General features: G+C 40.6%; 1 protein-coding gene across 1 annotated transcript in view; it reads right to left on the bottom strand.

Moving 5' to 3' along the window:
* Positions 1 to 4,053: 4,053 nt before the first annotated feature.
* The window catches only part of rab2a.L (RAB2A, member RAS oncogene family L homeolog), a gene marked incomplete in the record, with an annotated part of 54,990 nt that continues 37,260 nt past the window's right edge, over positions 4,054 to 21,783 (bottom strand). The window contains 2 exon segments of the mRNA NM_001096668.1: positions 4,054 to 4,421; positions 10,763 to 10,831. Of these exon segments, the coding sequence (NP_001090137.1) occupies positions 4,329 to 4,421; positions 10,763 to 10,831 (162 nt within the window).

Genomic DNA, 21,783 nt, shown 5'->3' with positions numbered 1-21,783 from the left:
TGCTTTACTATGGGCAGCGGTCTGCTTATAACGTAATGCGCTGTTGGTTCTAGCAGAATTTCCCATTTTGCTACATAAAAAATGAAATACAGCGAGAAAAAAAGTCTAGATAAGCAAAAGGTTTGCGTTCCCAAGTTCCTGTAGGCCATTTAAATGTTTGGCCTTTTAAAGTAGTACATGCTTCTCTCTAGCCAGTAGCAGATGATAAAAGTCAAGGATACTATATGAATATTTTAAATGTCTATTCCGTTAAGCAAACGTGGTTGTAGCCAGTAGCAGATCAGAGTGAACTAGCAGGGATCCCAAGTATTACCATGGCCCAATTACTAACCCATCCTGTTAACCACTACTAACCAAGTGTGATATACAAAAGTTCTTTGGAAACACTAGAGCAAAGAAACAAAGTTTCTGTTTCTGGGGTGGACATGTCTAATAATTAAAAGGTAGGTAGATAGTAAAACTATATATTATACATTTATTTTCGGGGAATGCCTGCAGCTGATGATACATAATCTTATTCTATATAAATGCCTTCTTTATCAGTAAGTGGAGTGATGGACAGGCTCTCACATATCGAAGGGCATTTAAATAAGACTGGACAGTTGTGGGAAGGGGAAGTAAAACATTAAAAAATAAAAACCACTTGTTAAACCTGGAGCTGGTGATGAGTCACTGCTTCTATTTCTATTATTCTATGTGTTGCTTTTTAATGTTACAAATTCTGGGTTTTGTCCCCATCTACACAGGGCACTAGACTAAGGTGCAAAATATGACTGTTTATGTCACATAAGGAGACCTTTTGAGCCACCGTAACGCTTGGAGGCACATTTAGCAAAGGTCGAATTCATGTGAGTTTTTAAAAACTCCCATGAACTCGAAATGTAAAATTTTAAGAACATTTAAATTTGTTAAACTAGGGTGAATAGGATCGACCCGAAAACTCAAATCGAATTCTCTGAAAAAAAACTTGAATGTCAGGAAGGCTGCAAACAACGCCAAGTTGATCCAAGGACGTCTCATATTGACTTAAAGGAGAAGGAAAGTCACCTTGCCCTTGGGGGTGCCAAATGTTAGGCAAACTCAAGTGATTTATTGACTTACCTGAAACCCCGGGCCGGTGCTCCTATCAGCAGAAAACTGCACCAGCCCAGGGTTATTCCAGCGAGCACCACGGAGAGATCCACTTCCGGATTCTTCTTTCTTTAAATTTCCCGGGGCAAACACGAGGTTTTATGAAAAGTAAATACAATCACTTGGGGTTGCCCAACATTTGGCACCCCCAAGTGCAAGACGACTTTCCTTCTCCTTTTAGGTGGCGAATAGTTGAATTCAAGTTCTTAAAGGTCCAGAGCATGATAAATCGCGAAAATCAAATTTTTTCAACAAAAAAAAATAGCTCCCTAGTAGAATTTGACAGTTTTGGACATAAAAAAACTTACATTTTCAGTTCAAACCTTGATAAATCTGCCCCTTTAAGTAAAATAAATAAAGTGTAAAAGGGAGAGTGAAATCCCATTGAGAGGAATGGGTCCCCATTGAGTGCTAATCAAACTCAAGTTAAAAGGGACTGCGGCACCTCCACCTTTGGCCCCTGGTTTCTGCAGAACTGATGGGGATACGGGAAAGATATAAAAAGCTTCTACAGTCTATGGGGTCTTTGCTCAACCTCAAGCCTAAAATAACTTGCACAGAAGCTGTTTGAGACCAGTACAGGGAAGTAACCAAGGGGACTGGGGTATTAGTTATAACACTTTCCATTAGATCCAGAAAGCTTTTAAATGCAATACTGGCAGATTCATGCAAAAACCTGGAACCTGTCAGTATCACTGAAAAACACAGTGTGCAGTTGAAAACCCACATAAACTGTCAGTTTTATTATAGAAATAGCCATTGTAGCCTTTATATTTGTGCATAAATCCAGCCCATTTATATAGCCAGTGATTTGTGAGGTACAGGAGTCCCAACATAATTCAGACAAAATCACACAAACACCAAATGAAACACGACAATACAGTAAAATTCACTGAACACTGTATTTTAAAAAAAAATGTATCATTTTATGGCAGCCTGGGACAGTCAGCATTTCTGCAATTGTTTCTTACGGCGATAAAAGCAGGAGCCAAGCGCTTAAACCCCCTGGAAAAGAAGCTTCTTCTGGAATTACTATGCTTGTGTTTATGAATGCTGGCCAAGTTGGCACCTGGGCAGTAACCCATGGCAACCAACATTTTGGCTTTCATTGTTCTACCTGCAGCTGGTTGGAAAAATACAAATTCTAATCACTGATTGGTTGCTGAGTTACTGCCCCGGTGCAAATTTGCCCAATGTGGATAAATGCGCCCGACTGATTCGCTGTATCCTGCTTGTAGGGTATAATGCGCTCCCCAGATTTACAAGATGGAAAAACTGTACAATATACAACTGTAAATACAGAGTCAAACAATGCTTATATCATCTATCTATTGTATTTTGAGACTCCATTTCAAAATAAATAGGAATTTTATTTGTACATGAATACATTTGTTATTCTGTTCTCTGTTCGAGAAAGTCTCGTGACATTATCAGGATGAGAATTAGGCAAAAGGCTGGGCCCCCATCATTAATAAGACTGCATTAATCAGAGCTATGCCCTGACCTTACTCCCCCCCACACCATGCTCTTGAGCTGCTTTTAAAGGGCAACTATCCCCAAAATAAAAAAGTAATATTCGCTTCATCATACTGAAATAATAAACGTTCTAAATACAATCAATAAAAAAAAATTTGTACCGTTTCTGAAATAATCAAGTTTATCTTCACTATTCCTCTCTCAGCATCTGTTTCTCTTCATTCTGTCTTCATTCAGGAGTTGGGTGTCAGATGAATGATCCAATATATCTTCTTTTGCCTAGAAGATGTATTAGAGCTCACTCTATTAAAGGACCAGTAACATCCAATTTTTTTTAAAAAACATTTGTTCATATACAACAATAAAAACCACAAAGACAAATTAAACTTAAGTCTTTATTAATAAATAACTTACAAAACTCTGCTTGTGCTCCTCTTCAGAAAAGGAGATCCATCATGCGACACTCGATTTCTCCTCCGTCTTCCTTATAGGAGAAAGCCAGGGAGGAGAAATCGAGCACCGCATGATGGATCATCACCCTGTTGTCCTTTCTGAAAAGGAGCGCAAGCGGAGTTTCGAAAAGTTATTTCTTAATAAAGACTTAGCGATTTCAAAGTTTAATTTGTCTTTGTGTTTTTTTTTTTCGTTGTATAATAACGAATTTTTTAAAAAAATAATTGATGTTACTTGTCCTTTAAAATCACCAGAATTCGCCAGTCTCTCTACATGCAGAATTTGTGCAAAAGGCAGTTATTTTGTTAGATTTTGTTTGTACTGGAATCAGTTATTTGAGTGAGCTCTAATTCATCTGCTAGGAAATGAAGATCCTTAATATATATTAAGATATATATATATATATATTAAGAATATATATTAAGAATATCCTTAAGATATATTGGATCGAACTGTCCATGAATATCTGACAGACAACTCCTGAATGAAGACAGAACGAAGAGAAACAGTGAAGATAAACTTGATTATTTCAGAAATGATGCAGAATATTTAACGGATTGTATTTAGAAAGTTTTGTATTTCAGTTTGACGATAATTATATAAAATTTTCATTTTCGCGATATTTCGCCTTATACGTATAGTGGTTGTGGGGAGCTTTAGCTTGACAACAGATGAAAGGCCACGGGTGGATCTATTATCAATGTGAAAACATTTACAAAGGCTGCGCCCAAGGCCAAAACCCTCCGAAAGGCGTAAAAGGAGTCCTGGAAATGGTTTAGTGGTACAAGTGGTGAGGCTCAGCATAATGTCACACTTGTATTGTCACCAGGATTACTGACTGCTAGAATATTGGCATGCCCGAGAGCTGGAAAAGGTTGATATAACAACAAGTATATAAATTGAATCCATTTAGAATTAAATAAGCATCATTCTCATTTAAACCTTATTTAAAAGGTGGGATGCCTACCTAAACAACCGATTCAACTGCCCGGATACATTTTAGTGTTTAATACAATTCAGTTTTAGTCAAGGGTACAGTACAACAGTTAAACAAAATTACAATCGACAGACCTAGAAATCAAAAAGCAAATAGATACCGCATGAATACAATTTCCGAAATCTGTCTTTAAAGTGAACATCGAAATTTTGGGGAGGGAAGGCCGGGGGGGGGGAAGGATTTGAAGGTAGAAGGAGGCCGTATAAGAACAAGTAAATAAGCCTATGAACAAGCAAATCGCCCATCTTGGATCTTCAGAGGGAAAATGGGTTCAACAACATCCGCCGCCAGCCTGCTGTCCTCCGAGATGTGATCCGGGCGCACCAGGTGTTGAATGTTGTGGTCCGATTTTAATGCCATTTGCCTGTTATAATAGAAAATAGAATTTAAAGGGGAACTCAAGGCTTCCAAAAAAGATTTGATAAAGTCGGAAACATAACACAGAAACCCCTAATATACCCATCACAGTTTCTTCAAAAAGTATGAATAAATGCCATTTTCTATGCTGAAATCCAGTTTTTCTCTTTCTGCATCATTTTAAATCCTGGCAGGGAAGGAGAGTCTAAACACAGATGTTACAAATTGTAACAAGTTCTTACAGACAGCATGCAGGAACTACATAACCCACAATGCATTGCACTATGATGTCCCTTTTCTTAGTGACATCATGTGTGCAGGGAATTGTGGGGTTTGGAGGATGCAGTCTAAGGACAGATGGCTGTTGATACAAAGTAACAGTAGTCAGCCAGCTCAGCAAAGTAGTCAAACAGATCAACAAGAAAGCAGGGGGCTAGATTTAGGAAATGTTCTAAAACAGGGGTCCCCAAACTTTTTTTTTTTACCAGTGAGCCACATTCAAATGTAAAAAGAGATGGGGAGCAACACGCATGAAACAGTCCTTTGGGGTGCCAAATAAGGGCTGTGATTGGCTATATGGTAGCCCCTATGTGGACTGGCAGCCTACAAGAGGCTCTATACTTGGCACTATACTTGCACCTGTTTTGAGGACACAAAGCAACATCCAAGGGGTTGGAGAGCAATATGTTGTTCACGAGCTACTGGTTGGGGATCACTGTTCTAAACCATTGAAAGTCATGAAAAGTCTGAATATTTTTTAATTGATGCATATTACAAAATTGCTTGAAATTATGTTTACTTTTCAAAAAGTTTGTGTTGACTTCCCCTTTAATTACCAACAAAACACAATTGGTTACTATTCGAGGCTCATTAGTATGAACACGTTCAAGGCGAGCCTTATAAAATCTGCAGCGACTGAATAATAATAATAATAATAAATCCTGCAGTGTTACTGGGTATTGGGCCACTTATCTAAAGATACATTTCTATAGAAGAGATGCGCCAATCTTGAAATAGAGGGGTAACCTCTCTAACCACCTCTGAAACGCCTCTAAGGTTGTTGTTCCTTACAATATAGAGTTTTACTTTGAGTGAAACTCTATCATGAACATGTGTATAAAAGACGAATACCACTCCACATAGATCCATATAAAGTGTACGGAGAGGAATAATATATGAGATATGAGAAATCCCGCTGTCCGTGTGTCACCCATATCAACACAGGCAGGCTCAGAGGAGAATTAATATAAAGATTTCCCCACTTCCCATAGTGTGTTCCCTTTCTATGCTGAATGAGCGTTGGAGAGGGGAGGCATACGAGTGTTCTGTGTCATCAATAATTTCTAAGCTCCCCAAAGACATGGCAGCCGGCCAGCAACCCACACACGGTGCAGCTCCTTTCATTCATCAAGATCACACTTATATCTTAACGCTTGCTCCCTCGAGTGGATTCTACCTAAGAATACAGCACTTTAAAGGGGGGGGGAGGAGGAATACAGTAGCTTTCAGAGAATAAGCTCTTAAGGAAACTTTGCGTCACAGTAAATGTCAGATTTATAGCGCTTGGCAGTTGTTCTGCGACTGTAGTAGCCGTGGGGTTTCTGGCAGGGGTTCCTTATTGACTGCAGCTGATTCAGTGGTTTCAGTGCTTTCGTTGACTTCTCTTTAATGAAAAGCATGCCCTGTGGCTGGCTGGTTTTTGGCCTATAGGCTGGCAGCAAGTAAGTGTTGGCTCGGAACCAAGCGAGGAGCACAGAGGTCCAGTTCTCCCATCAGACGGCAATGGGAGCGGCACAGTCAGGTGCTGTATGAAACCGCAGAGGAACAAGGAACAAATGAGCCACGGCCTGCTCAACTTTCCAAAAGCTTTTTATATTCGCATTAGTGACTCTGAATAACGTCTGATCCCCCCTCCCCCACCAAGTGTCATATCCACATTCACTGGGCAGGACAAAGAGAATGAGATAATAGCAGGGAGAGATGCACAGACGCTGGGGATGTGGTCAGTGAGGTGGCAGGGAAATGGGAACAAGGCAGGCACTGTGATCTGGCAGGAGGGGGGGGGAATCAGACTGTTTCACGAGAGGGAGGGGGCATCAGACTGTTATACGGGGGATCAGACTGTTACATGAGGGGCCACAGACTGTTACACGGAGGGGGGAGGATCAGACTGTTACACTTAGGAGAGGAGGTGCCGCCCTCTGTGCAGATTCTGTCCAGTGGAGTTCACGGGCGCCATCTTCTTCTCTACGGTAATCTTCGGAATGAGACTGGTGTATCGGCGCATGCGCAGTTGGAGCAATTTTCTGACAACTGCGCATGGGCCGAAACTCACGGAAATTGCCGAAGCGACGGTCTCATTCCAAAGATTACCGAAGCAGCTGAAGATGGTGCCCGTGAACTCTGCTGGACAGAATCTGCACGGAGGGGTAAGTAAAGAGTTAGGGGCATTTGCCCCGGGGGGGGGGGGGGCTATTTAGGGTTAGGGGTAGGAGTTTTTTTTTTATTTAGAGTTTGTTTCTCCTTTAAGAGTGTGCCGAAGCAGGACCCTGGGGTGGAGAGGGCAGAGGAAAAGCCTTTAAACAGGGACGGCACTCACCCAAACAGCAAGACAGATGGACACACAGCTGCAAATGATTTCATAAAGACACTGGAAGCAAAGTTACATTTTACTTTGTTTAATACACATTATAGGGGTGTTGAGAAGGTTTTATTTTATGGTCCAATAAAGGAGGAGAAGCCATGAGGTCTGGTGGCTACATGTGGTGCAGTCATTTGGCAAGGTCACCTTGCATAGGTCCAAATTGGGGTTGATCCAAAAACTGGCCTGGGGGAGGGGGGAGGGCAAAGATTAGATTGTTCTGTGTCACCACAGGGATCCAATGGGCAAGGACAACATCAGTGTACCAATGCAACTCTTGCCAAATGAGTCTTTCTAACCTGCCTGATATCTGTCTGACTCCAGTCCTGAGGGAACTATACATGGGCCAATATGCTGCTGATGGTCTGCAGAGTCCGCACACTGTGGTGACTTGTCCATGGCCAATTTTAGCTGCTATATACCCATGCCTTGGTATAAGTCTAAGCGTGAAAACCAGGTCTGGAGTTAAAGTCAAAATAGGCTATAGCATTTCAAGTACACAGAGGCCCAAACCCCCCCCCCCACCAGACACTAAACAGGGTTAGAAATGCCATTTCTTATATACTGAACGTATTGCACCAGCCTAAAGTTACTGAATCTCACCATCCTGGATTATGTTAGGAGTGTCAGTGACACGCACATGCTCAGTGGGCTCTGGGCAGCTGGTGAGAAGCTAAGCTTAGGGGTCGTCACTAATTATCAAGCAGAAAATGAGGTTCATGTGTCATGGAAGCTGATGCTACAGGGCTGATTATGAAATTCTGATGTAAACTGCACTGGTTTCCGAGCTGCCGTATGATGTGAATCTGAACAAATTTCTAATCAGCCTTGTATTTTGACTTTTACATTCTTTATATACAGTATATTGTAAGTTGGCCCCAAAGCTGTCAGTGACAGCAGCCCAGAGCATGTGCAGTGAATCAGAAGAAAAGAAGATGGAAAGTTACTGGGGGGGGGGGATCTTCACAGACACATATCTTTATTACTTACAAGATTGCCTTGGGCTTGTAGAGAACCCCAAAACATAATATGCAGCTTTTTTAGCCTAAATCTTTGATACACTTTAGTTCTCCTTTAACTGACCCAGTAATTGTGGAATGTTTTACATATCGATTGACGTGTATCTGTGCAGAGACATCATTATGGCAGCTCCCGCTCAGTAAGCGTAAGCAGAATAATATATGTTTTCATGCTACACATCCAGTTTATGGGAAAATAAAGCAAACAAGTCATAATAATAACATACAGTATAGGACATTCTTTGTCCCTTTAGGATACATTAAGAGCAGCCATTACATGGTTTGGTGTTATATAAAACAAATACCCAACAAACTCAAACTGTTCAATAACACCAACTGGTCAGGTTCACCCAAGACAACAAAATAGCTGAAGGGTCAATATTAACCCAACAATAAAAATGAGAATAATTCTGCATTTTTAAAGGAACTTCAAAGGTCTGTGTCAGCACAATACACTCTGCTGGATAGAAAACTTGGACATTCGGCAAACTGTTAATGATCCAATCCAGCAGCCAAACCTTCTCTAACAGAAGAGGGTAAACAAAAGAGAAACAAATCCGGCAACAGTCGGAACTGAGCCAGGTGGCGACCCTTGCGGTATCTGGGCTTTAGAAACAACTAGTGCTTGAAATTGAAGTCCTCCATTTACACGCAGGCCACATGTAGTGTAAGCAGCTGCAGGGCTGATAGAGATTTCCCACAATGCTCTGCCAGTGTCTGCAGCTCCTGACCCGCTGAAACCTCATGGACATCTTAGAAAAAAATGCTTCTCAACGGCACCTCCTTGTGGTCGTTTGCTTGCACTAGGAATCATCTAAAAGTCTACAAAGTTATACTTAATCCTCTCATCCAAGAAAAGAAACCAAACTATGCCCCTATTCTGAGAGAATATTCCCAAAAGAATATTTAATTGATGTTAATATTGTTATAAACTTATCTGGGACAGTAAATTAGTGCTCACCCTCACTGACCTTCAAATTGGACTTGGTTTGAAATCCTCAAAATCTGGCTCATAGCGCTTGTCCAATAGGCATTCATTACTGCCTGAAAAAATAAACTGCTTTCCTAAATCAAGTGTACTGAGCAGGGCCGGAGCTAGGAGTATGTAGTAGAGACCATCACTTCTCTCTTTAGCCTTGTCAGAGGCTCTGTCTGCCACACACTCTTCCAGACAGGGGAGTAATGGTGTGGTTGAACTATGAAGGTGCCAATGTTACATATAAGAAGTCAGGTGCCCACCACTTGCTTTGGGATGAAAAGGCCATTGGCCTAGCTCTGACTAATATTCACATTTTTCAGATCAATAGTTTACCCAGGGGCGTAACTATAGAGGAAGCAGACCCTGCGGTTGCAGGGAACCCAGGAGTGTAGGGGGCCCAGTGAGACCCTAATTAATTAGCAATTTTAATATATCTTGGTAAAATAGGCCAACTTATAAATATTTTGGGGCCCTAAATTGAATTTGCTATGGGGCCCAGTAACAACTAGTTACGCCACTGAGTTTACCCCTTTATATGATGCAACCTATTGATCTCGCTGCACTGTACGGTGCTAGTAAACATGGGGATCAAAATGATACCCATAAAACTATGAGTCTAGCGCAGGGGTCCCCAACCTTTTTTACCCATGAGCCACATTCAAATGTAAAAAGAGTTGGGGAGCAACACAAGCATGAAAAAGTCCCTTGGGGTGCCAAATAAGGGCTGTGATTGGCTATATGGTAGCCCCTATGTGGACTGGCAGCCTACAGGAGGCTCTACTTGGCACTATACTTAGTTTTAATGCAATTAAAATTGCTTCTGAGCCTGGAATTCAAAAATAAGTACCTGCTTTAAGGCCACTGGGAGCAACATCCAAGGGGTTGGAGAGCGACATGTTGCTCACGAGCTACTGGTTGGGGACCACTGGTAGCGTATATTCTGTGTTGGGCTGGTCTTAAGAATCCTTTGAAGGACATAAAGTAGCCCCAGAATTCTACTCAACCATGTCCCATTTGTATGATCTTCAGATGTGGCCATTGTCTGGCAATGCATATGGAAAGCTTGCCGATATTTGTTCATGTAATACAAATGCCTGAAGGATGCGGTTGACCCATGGCTTCATGACGTGCTCCACTGCAGTCCCCCTCCTACCCAACTGAAGACTTTCTTTGGGAGTCAAATGGAGAAGCAGCAGTTGATCAGAAAGTAGCAATCCCACTCACCTTCAGACTCCATGCACAAGTCCACAAAAACAAATTCTGAGCCACTAGAAGTACAGGTATGGGATACATTATCCGGAAACCCGTTATCCAGAAAGCTCTGAATTATGGAAATGCCATCTCCTATAGGCTCCATTTTATCCAGATTTTCCTTTTTTCTCTGTATTAATAAAACAGTACCTTGTACTTGTTCCCAACTAATATATTTTAAATCCTTATTGGAAGCAAAACCAGCCTATTTTTTTTTTTTCATTGTTTACATCATTTTCTGGTAGACTTAAGGTATGAAGATCCAAATTATAGTAAGATCCAGTATCTGGAAAACTCCAGGTCCCAAGCATTCTGGATAGCAGATCCCATACCTGTAGTAGCCATTAATCTCGCTGTACCTGAGAGCTTCAGGTTTCTGTAATCCACACATCCCCAACTACAGCCAAAATACACAAATAGCTGGAAATGTCTATATCTTGAACTTTCATGTAAGTTACCTCGTTGTTGATGTCAAACACGCCTTCTTGAATCTTTTCATAGATCTCTTTTGCTGTGTTGATGAAAGCCTGAAAAATAAAAATGAGCAATGTAAGTACGAGTTTCAGGACAGACAATAATATAAAAAACTACAACACAGATTCCTCCAAGGCTCTAGCCAAGGAGGGCATAATTCCATGTAATGCTGCCTTATACAACACAAGAACCCGTATAGAAATGGATCCGCACACACTCGAGTTTTTGCAGTCGGGGACTGGAAAAACTCGAGTATGTGCGTATCCGTTTCTATATGTGTTCGTTGCTAGGGGGCCCGGCCAGGTCAACGGAAGAACGCACCACCATTGCAGGACTGGTGAATTACAGGTGTGCGGTAGGAAAATTACATTAGACAACATAAGGACACAGCATTATTTATGTCTTTTTAATTTTTTTAATGCAAGAGTGTAATCTACTTCCTTAAATATCGGTGACGTCGGGCACGATCTAGGTGACCTTTGCACAAATCTAAGTTTTGAGTGCAACCTTTTAACAGGAAGAGTGCAGACTCCACTAACACGAATGCTCTTTGAATCCTGATAAAAGGCCACTCAGTTACGACTGCTGAAACTAGAGAGCCCTTATGAAGTCACTACTGTAATGGATAGCAAGAACACTTTTACAGGCTGCACGCTTTTGCGACAATACATGAAATATTAATGGTGACCTTACTAACATTGTGTAGCAGACACACGAGACGCTGCACTTCAACTGCGTGTGCTAGGATGACACGTGTGATGATCTATGCAGGGAGGAAGTGCTATTGATGCTTAACTAGATATTCATAGAGCAGAAACTGAAGACGGGTGATAAAAGCAAAACAGACAGACATTTTCCTATAGCAGGGGTGTCAAAAAAGTAGATCGGGATCTACCAGTAGACTTTTAGCTGGTGATCAGTAGATCCCAAGACACTGCCAACGAACAGCTAGTCTGATTCACCCTCCTATTTCCTGCTTTTCATTCAGATTTTTATTAGGCTATCAAGAAATAGAAGTTTGTTAAAAATAACATTATACATATTCTTATAAATCAATATTAAGTAATATTTGGCATGGAACAGAATGCTCACAAGGCTTTTAAGGCTGTAGATCATAATGGGACAACATCACTAAAAGTAGACCTCCTATTAGTAAAGTATACCCTATAGTCCTGCCTAGAATTCCTAAGTCCATTGGAAAAATATCATTTTCTGATGCTCATGCAGAATTACAGGAGATCAAAATGCAGGTGTGACACAAGTGCACCCAAAAGAGCAGGATTAGGAATTCTCCATCCTTCGCTACCTGAAGTGGGAGAACTAAACTAAACCCTAAAAATCAGTATGGTTAAAAATGACATTTTATATACTGCATTAGTTAAAAGTTTCAGCTTGTCAATATCAGCAATGATCCAGGACTTCAAACTTGTCACAGGGGTCACCATCTTGGAAAGTGTCTGTGACACTCACATGCTCAATGGGCTCTGAGCAGCTGTTGAGAAGCTAAGCCTAGGGGAAAATAAGGTTGGCCTGTAATATAAGCTGATGCTACAGGGCTGATTATTTTTTTTTTTATTAAAACCTTGAATTTTTTGGGATAAAAAAAAAAAAAAAAAAGTTTTTCGAGATTTATTATGCCCGAAACTGCAAAAAGCTCAAATCCGAAAATACACCAGTTAAAACCTGTCAAGGTCACGTAGAAGTCAATGTAAAGGTCCCTTTAACCATTTGAAGATGTTTTTATCCTTCATGATTTTTGGGGGTTTTTTTTTGGTGGTTTGCTTGTGAAAACTAGATAAATTTGAGCTATTCAAGTTTTTTTTCACTGATAAATCAATCAATTCGAGTCCCCCCCCCTACATCCCCCGATTGCATTAATTCAAGTTTTTTTACATTCTTGGTTTTTCATAAATTCTAGGTATTCTAGGTAAAAAAAACCCTAATTTTTTCACCCGAAAATTCAGATTTATTCCCGTAAACTTTGGGGTATTTCACAAATCCAGCGGACATCAAAAAATCATTGGGACTTCTCCCATTGACTTAAATGCAGCCTCAACAGGTTTGAGATGGCGGATTTTCAGATTCATTCTTTTTCATCCTCTGGGTTTAATCAATTCCGAAAAATTCATGATTTTTGTATTCGGAGTTTAGTTAATAACCCCCAAGTGTTTGGAAGGTGAACAACCCCTTTAAGAACATACCCATCAACTCCAGTAAGGTTTGTTTTCATACCAAACATAAACCATGTTTTAATTCGTCCCCTTTGGAAAATTCTTTGCCCTACTTTATGTAAATAGAAGAAAGAAATATGTGCAGGTCTTATATAGGCGGCTCTTTTCCTTTAAAGCTATTTTCTCTCATCTGATTTTTGATGGGAAGGAAGGGGGTATAGTGGGATCTAAATAACATCCAGAAAAGTAAACAAGGTTCATGCTACAGGATCTCATCATTGTTCTCCTCACTTCAACAGTGGAAGCATTTGACTGCCGAACTTGCCACCAGAGCTTTGTCTCCTAATTAACAGGACTGATATGTTTTCACCTTTAAAGGCCTTACAGCTCCCCAGAGCAATCAATCTACTGCAGCTCAATTACTGCACCAAGCTTGGGCCGCAGCTAAATAAGGGGGGAGAGCAGGCGGGTGCAGCAGACACGGGGGCAATATGAATATGCATGTACTCTAAGTGGGTGATCGAATAATCATGGAAGGGTCAGGAGAATTTGCAGCAAAATAATGAGAAGAATTAATCATCACGGATTCACCGAGCACTTAGGGGAGCGAGTGCATTTTTCTAAGCGTGCCGTGGACGCGAGGAAACGCTGGCGCTGTGCCAGCCGTGAATTGATTCACAAACCTCAGAAATGGAAGTTTTTCATTTTGAAAAAGGAAAAAAAAAAATACCCAAAATATTAGAAGGAGGGGGGGGGGAAGAGGGCTTGCGATTAACATACCAATTATCACAATGGCTTAACAAACCATGCTAATTGAAAACGACGGTCAAAAGCTGCATAAATCCAACCAGCTGGGATTCCTTATGGGTGTTCAGTTGTTCACATTAACTAAAACATTAAACAGAGCCATGAAATCCTGAAAATGTGTTATGATAACTTCATGTAAACAAGCACTTAACAACTGGCACATGGAGGAAAGCATTAGCGTGCTCCCTATTTATTCCCCTACACTGCTCCATTGCTGGGGAAATCACTTCAATTACGTCCAAGGGCTACGTTTATTTTAGGCCAAGAGAAATTATCTGCTGATTTATAGCCCCGCGGATCGTATACTGTACGGCGGACGGTGCCAAGAAAGGATTACTGTAACTTTAGAGCAATACACAATTTAGCCGCTATTACCCGCAAATAAACATCAGACAATTCCAATTTAGAACGACTTACATCAAAAATGACATGAACACTTTCTCCAAACCGCATTATGTTGTCGCCAGTTGAAAGAAACCTGGTTTGTTAGGAGAACAAGTAACAGATGAATCCCTGTGCAGCAGCCGGTCCAAAGCTACAGATGTTTAAAATCATATGCACTACTTCATCTAACATACCTTACCCCACTGTTCCACGCTATATATTCAATCCTTCAACACACATCAAGTTGAATTACAAAAATAGATCCTTCTGTCTGGTTCCATGTTCCTGTCCAATCCCACTCCCCTAGTGCAACCTTATTTGTTGCTCAGGGTCAGACTGGGCCGGTGGGACGCGGGATAAAAACCAATTGGGTCCTGGACCTCGTGGGCCCTGCCAGTCCAAACCAGCACCTATTTTTAGCCCTGATCTCGCCGCATCTACAAGAAAGGTTTGCATGGGGGCCCGGAGGGGTTGAAGTTGAGGTGGGAGTCTGTAGGGGGGCCTGGAGCGGGTGGAAACCCAGTGGACCTCCAACCCGCCAGTCCAACGCTGCTGTTGCTTAGAACATTGGATGTTCATTGTCAGATTTTAATAGCAAAATAGAAGAAGATGGAAAAGTCTGCCAGACACCTCCTGTCTCTTCAGGAGACAACTGGCATCAAAAAAGATAAAGTATCCCACAAGCAAATTCTTAAAAAACAAAAACAAACATATATATATATACACATACGGGCATGGATTAGTGTTTTGACTGTTGTTTGTAAAAGAAACGGGCGTATCTAGGCTATATTGCGGAGGAAGAAACGACAGGTTTTGGCAGTATTATTAATATTATTAGGAAAGGAGAGGGACTGGTCAAAGATGACCTCTAAGCAGCGTGCTGCGTTAACCAGGTTTTATATATATATATATATATATATATATATATATATATATATATATATATATATATATATATATATATATATATAGTAACAAAAAAACGCACTCACAGGACTTCAAAAGAAAGCCGCAAAGGCTGTGATTTATTGATCCGTTTCGGCTACAACTCTAGCCGTCCTCCTTTCTTCCTGAGGACGGCTAGAGTTGTAGCCGAAACGTCGGATCAATAAATCACAGCCTTTGCGGCTTTCTTTTGAAGTCCTGTGAGTGCAGTTTTTTGTTACAATATAATACTATTCGGTTTACCAGCACCTGGGCAGTTACTTACAGGGAAGGTGTGCACCTCTTTGGACACTCTCTCTCTCTCTCTCTCTCTCTCTATACACACACACACATACACGTGACCAACTACGTCAAAGTCATCCCATATCTGGCCAGTCCTATGTTTAATTTTCATCAAAAATTAGTGGTGAGCAAAACTTTCCCTTGTTTGTTATAGTTATACAAGAGCAGTGACCAGCTCTATGTTGTAGCTCCCACCCTTCCCAACTATAGTCAGGTGATCCCACTGGTGTCTAATAAAAGGGCAGCCAAGTTTGGGAGTTTTACTTTGAAAGCAGCTAGTAAGTTGCAGGTAAAACCTAGTCCCTTTGTAAAATGTATAATGAAGCAATAGAATTCTTAATGAATCAGATGAAAATTGAGCGTAGGACTGGCCAGATATGGGATGACTTTGACGTAGTTGGCCAGCTTAAATATATTGCAATATATGGACAAACAATCCCTGTTTTGTTTAAAGGGTAAGGCATTTTTTAGAAACAGTATGCACAAAATGTCTCTGTCTTAAATATATTGATAATGGGTTGAGTGCAGAGGACTCTTGTATTTGACTATATGTATTTTGTCGTCACAGCCTCATTGCACCCCCGCCTAATGGTTTTAAAAATTAGTGGTGAGCACAACTTTTCCTTGTTTGTTATATATGTATACATATACCATTACTATTGATATTAACCCGGTTAACTCAGCATGCTGCTTAGGGGTCATCTTTGACCAGTCCCTCTCCTTCTATAATCATATTAATTAACTGCCAAAACCTGACGTTTCTTTCTCCGCAATATAGCCTAGATATGCCCGTTTCTTTCACAAACAACAGCCAAAACACTAATCAATGCCCTTATCTTATCCATTAGGACTATATTAATTTTATATATATATCTTCCTGAGGACTGCTTAAGTTGTGAGCCGAAACGTTGAAATAAATAGATTTTTCTTTGCTCTATTAAAGTCCTGTGAGTGTGTTTTTTTTCTATGCTGTTGATATATATTTAGGGGCAGATTTATCAAAGGTCGAGGTGAAGTTTCGAATTGAAAAACTTTGAATTTCAAGCTATTGTTTGTGTACTTCGACTAGGGAATAGTCCAACTTCGATTTGAAAAAACTTCGAAATCCTGAGGTCAAATTTTTTTGAAGTACTGTCTCTTTAAAACTATGACTTCGACATTCGCCACCTAAAAGCTGCAGAAGTGCTTTTTTAGCCTATGGGGGACCTCCTAGAACCTGTATGGAGGCAATTGGGGGAGTTTGAGAGATCGAAGGTCGAAAAAAAACTTTGAATCGAAGTAGAGCTACTTCGAATCGTACGAAGTAGCATTTCTTCGACCCCAAAAAACTTCGACCACCATTCGGTTAGTCTTTTTGAATTCGAAGTTCGAAGTTTTTTTTAACTTCGACCTTTGATAAATATACCTCTTATTGTTAAGCTGGCCATAGACGTACAGATCCTATCGTACGAATCGAGGATTTGTACGATTTTCGTATCGTGTGTGGAGAGTGCCATCTTTCGTCCGGCGGAGAACGGTCGTTTGGTCGATCGGACAGGTTTGATTTAGACCCGACCGATCCCGCCAGAGCCCACTGCGCATCGTAATCTGATCGTTCGGCCATACGGCTGAACGTTCAGATTACCCCCGATATAGCCATGCTCGTTAATGGCATATCGGGGAAAGATCCACTCGTTTGGTGACTTTGCGTCTATGGCCAACTTTATACTTATAACGAGCACCCAGGCATGGTTACGTTTTTGGAGTGCACTAGCATACAGTTGGATATATATATATTTCTATTTTCTATCCCCTTTATTGCAGATAGAATGGCAAAAAGTCTGCCAGTGTGCCTATTTGAGTCGTGCCTAAATTAACACTTTTTAGAGATACACACAAGTTATAACTTTTCCTTTAACATTCATCCCAATGGATAAGTAGTGGAATGGCCGAATTTTTAGTATCTTGCACCCAATGCTAGCACATGTCCATGCACAAACAGTGCACAGCAACTGCAGTAAAAAGGTTATCAAAAGGCAACACATGAACTGTACTTGGTTGGTCTTCCCCAAAATCTTATAGAAAAACACACATGTATTCAAGTCAATACCCAAGGAAAGATGCAGAGCAAACCTATTAACCTGTGGAGATCCAGAGGACTCAAACAGCTCACATGGTGCTTCCAAAGCCAGTAAAAACGCGTGCAATGAATGCTAAATATTTCACAGAGGGAATTCAAACTCAGCAAGTCACAGGGCTGATAGATTTCAGTCCTACATTTTAGCAGTTTGCACATTTCACTCGGGCAATTCTGCCCATAATTGTATTGGGAATTGAACATGTATAGTTTATGAGTTAATAACTACTTGGAGCGCAATAAACTCGGAGGCCAATAGAGGTGTTTATTAGTTCAGGGAACAGCGATTACTGAGTTAACCACAAACCTATCCATGGTATTTTAACAATCTAGGAAATTAGATTAGCACAAGTTCTAAATCTCTCTTATTCTGCTGAGAACAAGAATGTTGTTACTGAAACACGAGAATGGCAAATAAAAGTGTGTGCCACTGCATGAATAAATACTGAGCACAACTATCAGCCTACCTCTCCTTTACACACACGCATTATATATACACATACAGGTATGGGACCCATCATCTAGAATGCGTGGTACCTGGGGTTCTCCAGATAATGGATCTTTCCGTAATTTGGATCTTCATACCTAGAAAATCATGTAAACATTAAATAAACCCAATAGGCTGCTTTTGCTTCCAATAAGGATTACTTATATCTTAGTTTGGATCAAGTACAAGGTACTGTTTAATTATTACAAAGAAGAAAAAATTTGGATTATTTGGATAAAATTCTATAGGAGTTGGCCTTTCCGTAATGCAGTGTTTTCTGGATAATGTGTTTCCGGATAATGTATGCCATACCTGTACATATAACCAGCAAAGCAAGGATTATTATAAAGAATAAAATATATTTATATGTGTATGCTGCACTAAATACAGGTATTGGACCTGTTGTGCAGAATGATCAGTGTTTTTTTGGATAAAAGATCTTTCTGTAATTTGGTTCTTCATACATTAGATCTACTAGAAAATCATGTTAACATTTTGCCTCCAATAAGGATTAATGAAATTTAAGTTGGGATCAAGTACAAGGTACTGTTTTGTTCTTGAGAAAAAGGAAATACTTTTAAAAAATGTGGATTATTTGGATAAAATTGAGTCTATGGGAGACGGACTTTCCATAATTCTGAACTTTTGAAGAACGGGTTTCCGGGTAACAGATCCAATACCTGTATATAACATATGTCACACACATTACGACTGACGCAAGCCACTGTGGGAACCCAGAAAGTACCACCACCTCCAAAGCAGACAGTTGCTTCAGGGTTCCACAATGGCTGACATCAATTGTCGCAGCATAGTTGAACCAAAAGACCTGGGTGCACATGTCACTCGTATGCTGAACACCGGGTCACCCACTCCTCATGGTGACTGCGTGATTGTGAAATTAAGGGGGAAAACTACATTGTGAGAGATTAAGGCCAATAGTGCACTTTGCACACTGCAGTGCGGTAAATGACACTTTAGGGCTCCAAACATTACACCTGTACAGAGCCCCAAAAAGAGTGTGTGTATATATATTTATATATATATATATATATATATATATATATACATACATATACATATATATTCTATATGAGGGCAATGTGATACTTGTCGCTCGTAATTTGTGGCAGCTACAAAACCTCAAATTGTGTCTCTACTAAAACACTCAAATTCCATAATCGCTCAAAAATGCATAAGAAGGTGTTTTTGAATGATTACCTGATTTGAGTGCTCTAGGAGAGACAATTCTCAGTATTTTATAGGGTAGGGCATTGAAGCCAATGGTGTTTTTTTAGCCGGAGCAAATAGTGGGCGACAAGTAGCACCGTGTGACAGTGCTTTTAAACAGGCCTTAATATATACATATATAATATATCCACAAAATATATTTTTAAAATCGGATGGCAGATTTGCTGAATTGCTGGTTTATGACATGTGGGTGACAATATCATGATAAGGGGTAAAGATACCCCATACACACACACACATTGGTCTGACATAGGAATGCTTCATCAGTTTAGCAACAAATATTGTGTTCTGGCTCCCACAATCCTCAACCCACCTTGGTCTGGTGGTACACCTCAGCTTGCTCTTCAGCTCATACATACATCCCCAACTGGTGCAAATTCTAGCTTCCCATTGTCCCAATTGGTGCCCATTGTCCAAAAACCACCCTTCAGCCGGTGCTAGCTACAGCTCCCAGTGCCCCTAAACCCCACTTGAGCCATTCTGGCATCTTAAGATGACGTCTGTGGCCTCCAGTACAGCGCAAAGCAATTTACTGCAAATGTCTTTCTAGTTAGGAGTTAAACATGTAGTGCTATCCACTATGTCTGAAGCAGTAGATATTAGATGTGATGCTGGAATGAGCATAATGGCTCAGAATGGCATCAAATCTTGAAGCCGCTTGATCAGTAAGAAGCCTGAGTAGTCGCTGCTGGATGACAGCCACATTTATCACTTGGTATCCCCAAGGTATTATGCATAAGGATTTTCTCTCCTTGGAAATGGCTCTTACACAACTCATAAGCTCCCTTTCCTGGTTTCTATTCCAAAGAAGATGCATTGGTTTCAATATACTCTAATGTCCTTTTCCCTGCCCTCCAACATTATATAAATATTATATCATTTAGCAGGTTTCTTTCAAAGAATTCTGTGTCCACAACAATAGCAAAGCACAAGCAGCTGCAAAGAGAGCACATATAAATATGTGAAATAAAAGCCACACTGGTGAGCAATGAATGAGGGGGGACGAGACATGGCATTTGTTTATACAATGTGTAAGAACAAGGAAAGCTTGCAGGATTCACCTAGTAAACTGCAAACAAATTTTCGTACAATATGAGAATAAAAATTCGCCAGCGTTCGGCTGCTGAGACGCAACTTTGCATATTAGTGATAACGGATTTGCGCCTGGTGAAATGGCGATGAGTGTGGTGAATCGGTTGCTGGTGGAAATTCGCCCTTTAGTGAATTTGCCCCAGTGTGGGTTCACCAGACCCAACACACATCATATTTTAGGCCATCATCTGCAAATAGAACATTTAACCTACTGTCTCACTTTATTTTTTTATGTCGTGCATAAGCCCCACTAGTGACTTGGCTAATTGGCACAACAACAAAGCTAGAAAACACCTACAGGTATGGGATCCGTTGGATTTGTCTAATGTTTAAACAAATTTTTTTAGAAGACTTAAGGTGGCCATACATGGAGAGATCCGCTCGTTTGGCGACATCGCCTTGAGGTGGGCAATATTGGGCTGATCCGATCGTGGGCCCTAAGGAAAATCAGCAAGTCTCCAGCAAAGGATTTAATTAGGGATGAGATTATATTTTGTTTTGGACAGTCAGGGTGCAGGATTTTGTGTCGCTGATTGGGTTGTTGTATCCAGATGATATATTCAGTCTATAATGTATTGCAAGCACCCTAGGATTCCGATACGTGAACCATTTCAGCTAGATATTAGGGCAAGTTGGCCAAACATATTGGACAGCCAAGAAGCACTGATCTATCTCATTGCTGATTTGTAAAGAACTTTTGCCCGGTTATTTCTAAATGGTCTCCTGGTAGATTGCTGGGCTACATCTTGGCAGCTTAAAGGAGGAGGAAAGGTTAAAGCTAAGTAAGCTTTATTAGAAAGGTCTATATAAATACACCAGCAAACCCTCAAAGTAATGTTGCTGTGAGTCCTCTGTCAAAAGAAACACAGCATTTCTTTCTTTCTATTGTGTATGCATGGGCTTCTGTATCACACTTCCTGGTTTCAGCTTAACCTCCAGGGCTTGGGCTTGAGCATGCTCAGTTTGCTCCTCTCTCCCTCCTCCCCTCCCTATGGTAAAACATTCTAAAGAATAAATATAGCATTCCAGCTTGCACTATTACGGTCAATCTATTGAAAATAAACTGCCTTGGTAGCTTTCCATCTCCTTTAACTCAGCGGCTGGCTATATCTGCAGGGAAATGTAACATACTGCAACAAAATAAAAAGATGATTGTAGAGCATTGGATTAGAAGTTGCTTTTCATTACCAGTACTGTGTATTCATCAAAGCAGCGATTCCCCAACCAGTGGCTCATAAACATGGTACTCTCCAACCCCTTGGATATTGCTCCCAGTGGCCTTCCTGGCTTGGAGGAAAGTTTTGGTTGTATAAAACACAGATATACTTCCAAACAGAGCCTCCTATAGGCTGCCAGCCCACATAGAGGCTACCAAGTAGCCAATTATCGCACTTATTTTGCACCACCCAGGAACATTTTATAAGCTTGCGGTGCTATTTTTATCTGAATGTTCTAATGTCGCTCACAGGTAAA

This window comes from Xenopus laevis, chromosome 6L, assembly GCF_017654675.1.
Source record: "Xenopus laevis strain J_2021 chromosome 6L, Xenopus_laevis_v10.1, whole genome shotgun sequence".
NCBI classification, from domain to species: domain Eukaryota; kingdom Metazoa; phylum Chordata; class Amphibia; order Anura; family Pipidae; genus Xenopus; species Xenopus laevis.
This window is presented reverse-complemented; position numbering and strand designations above follow the sequence as displayed.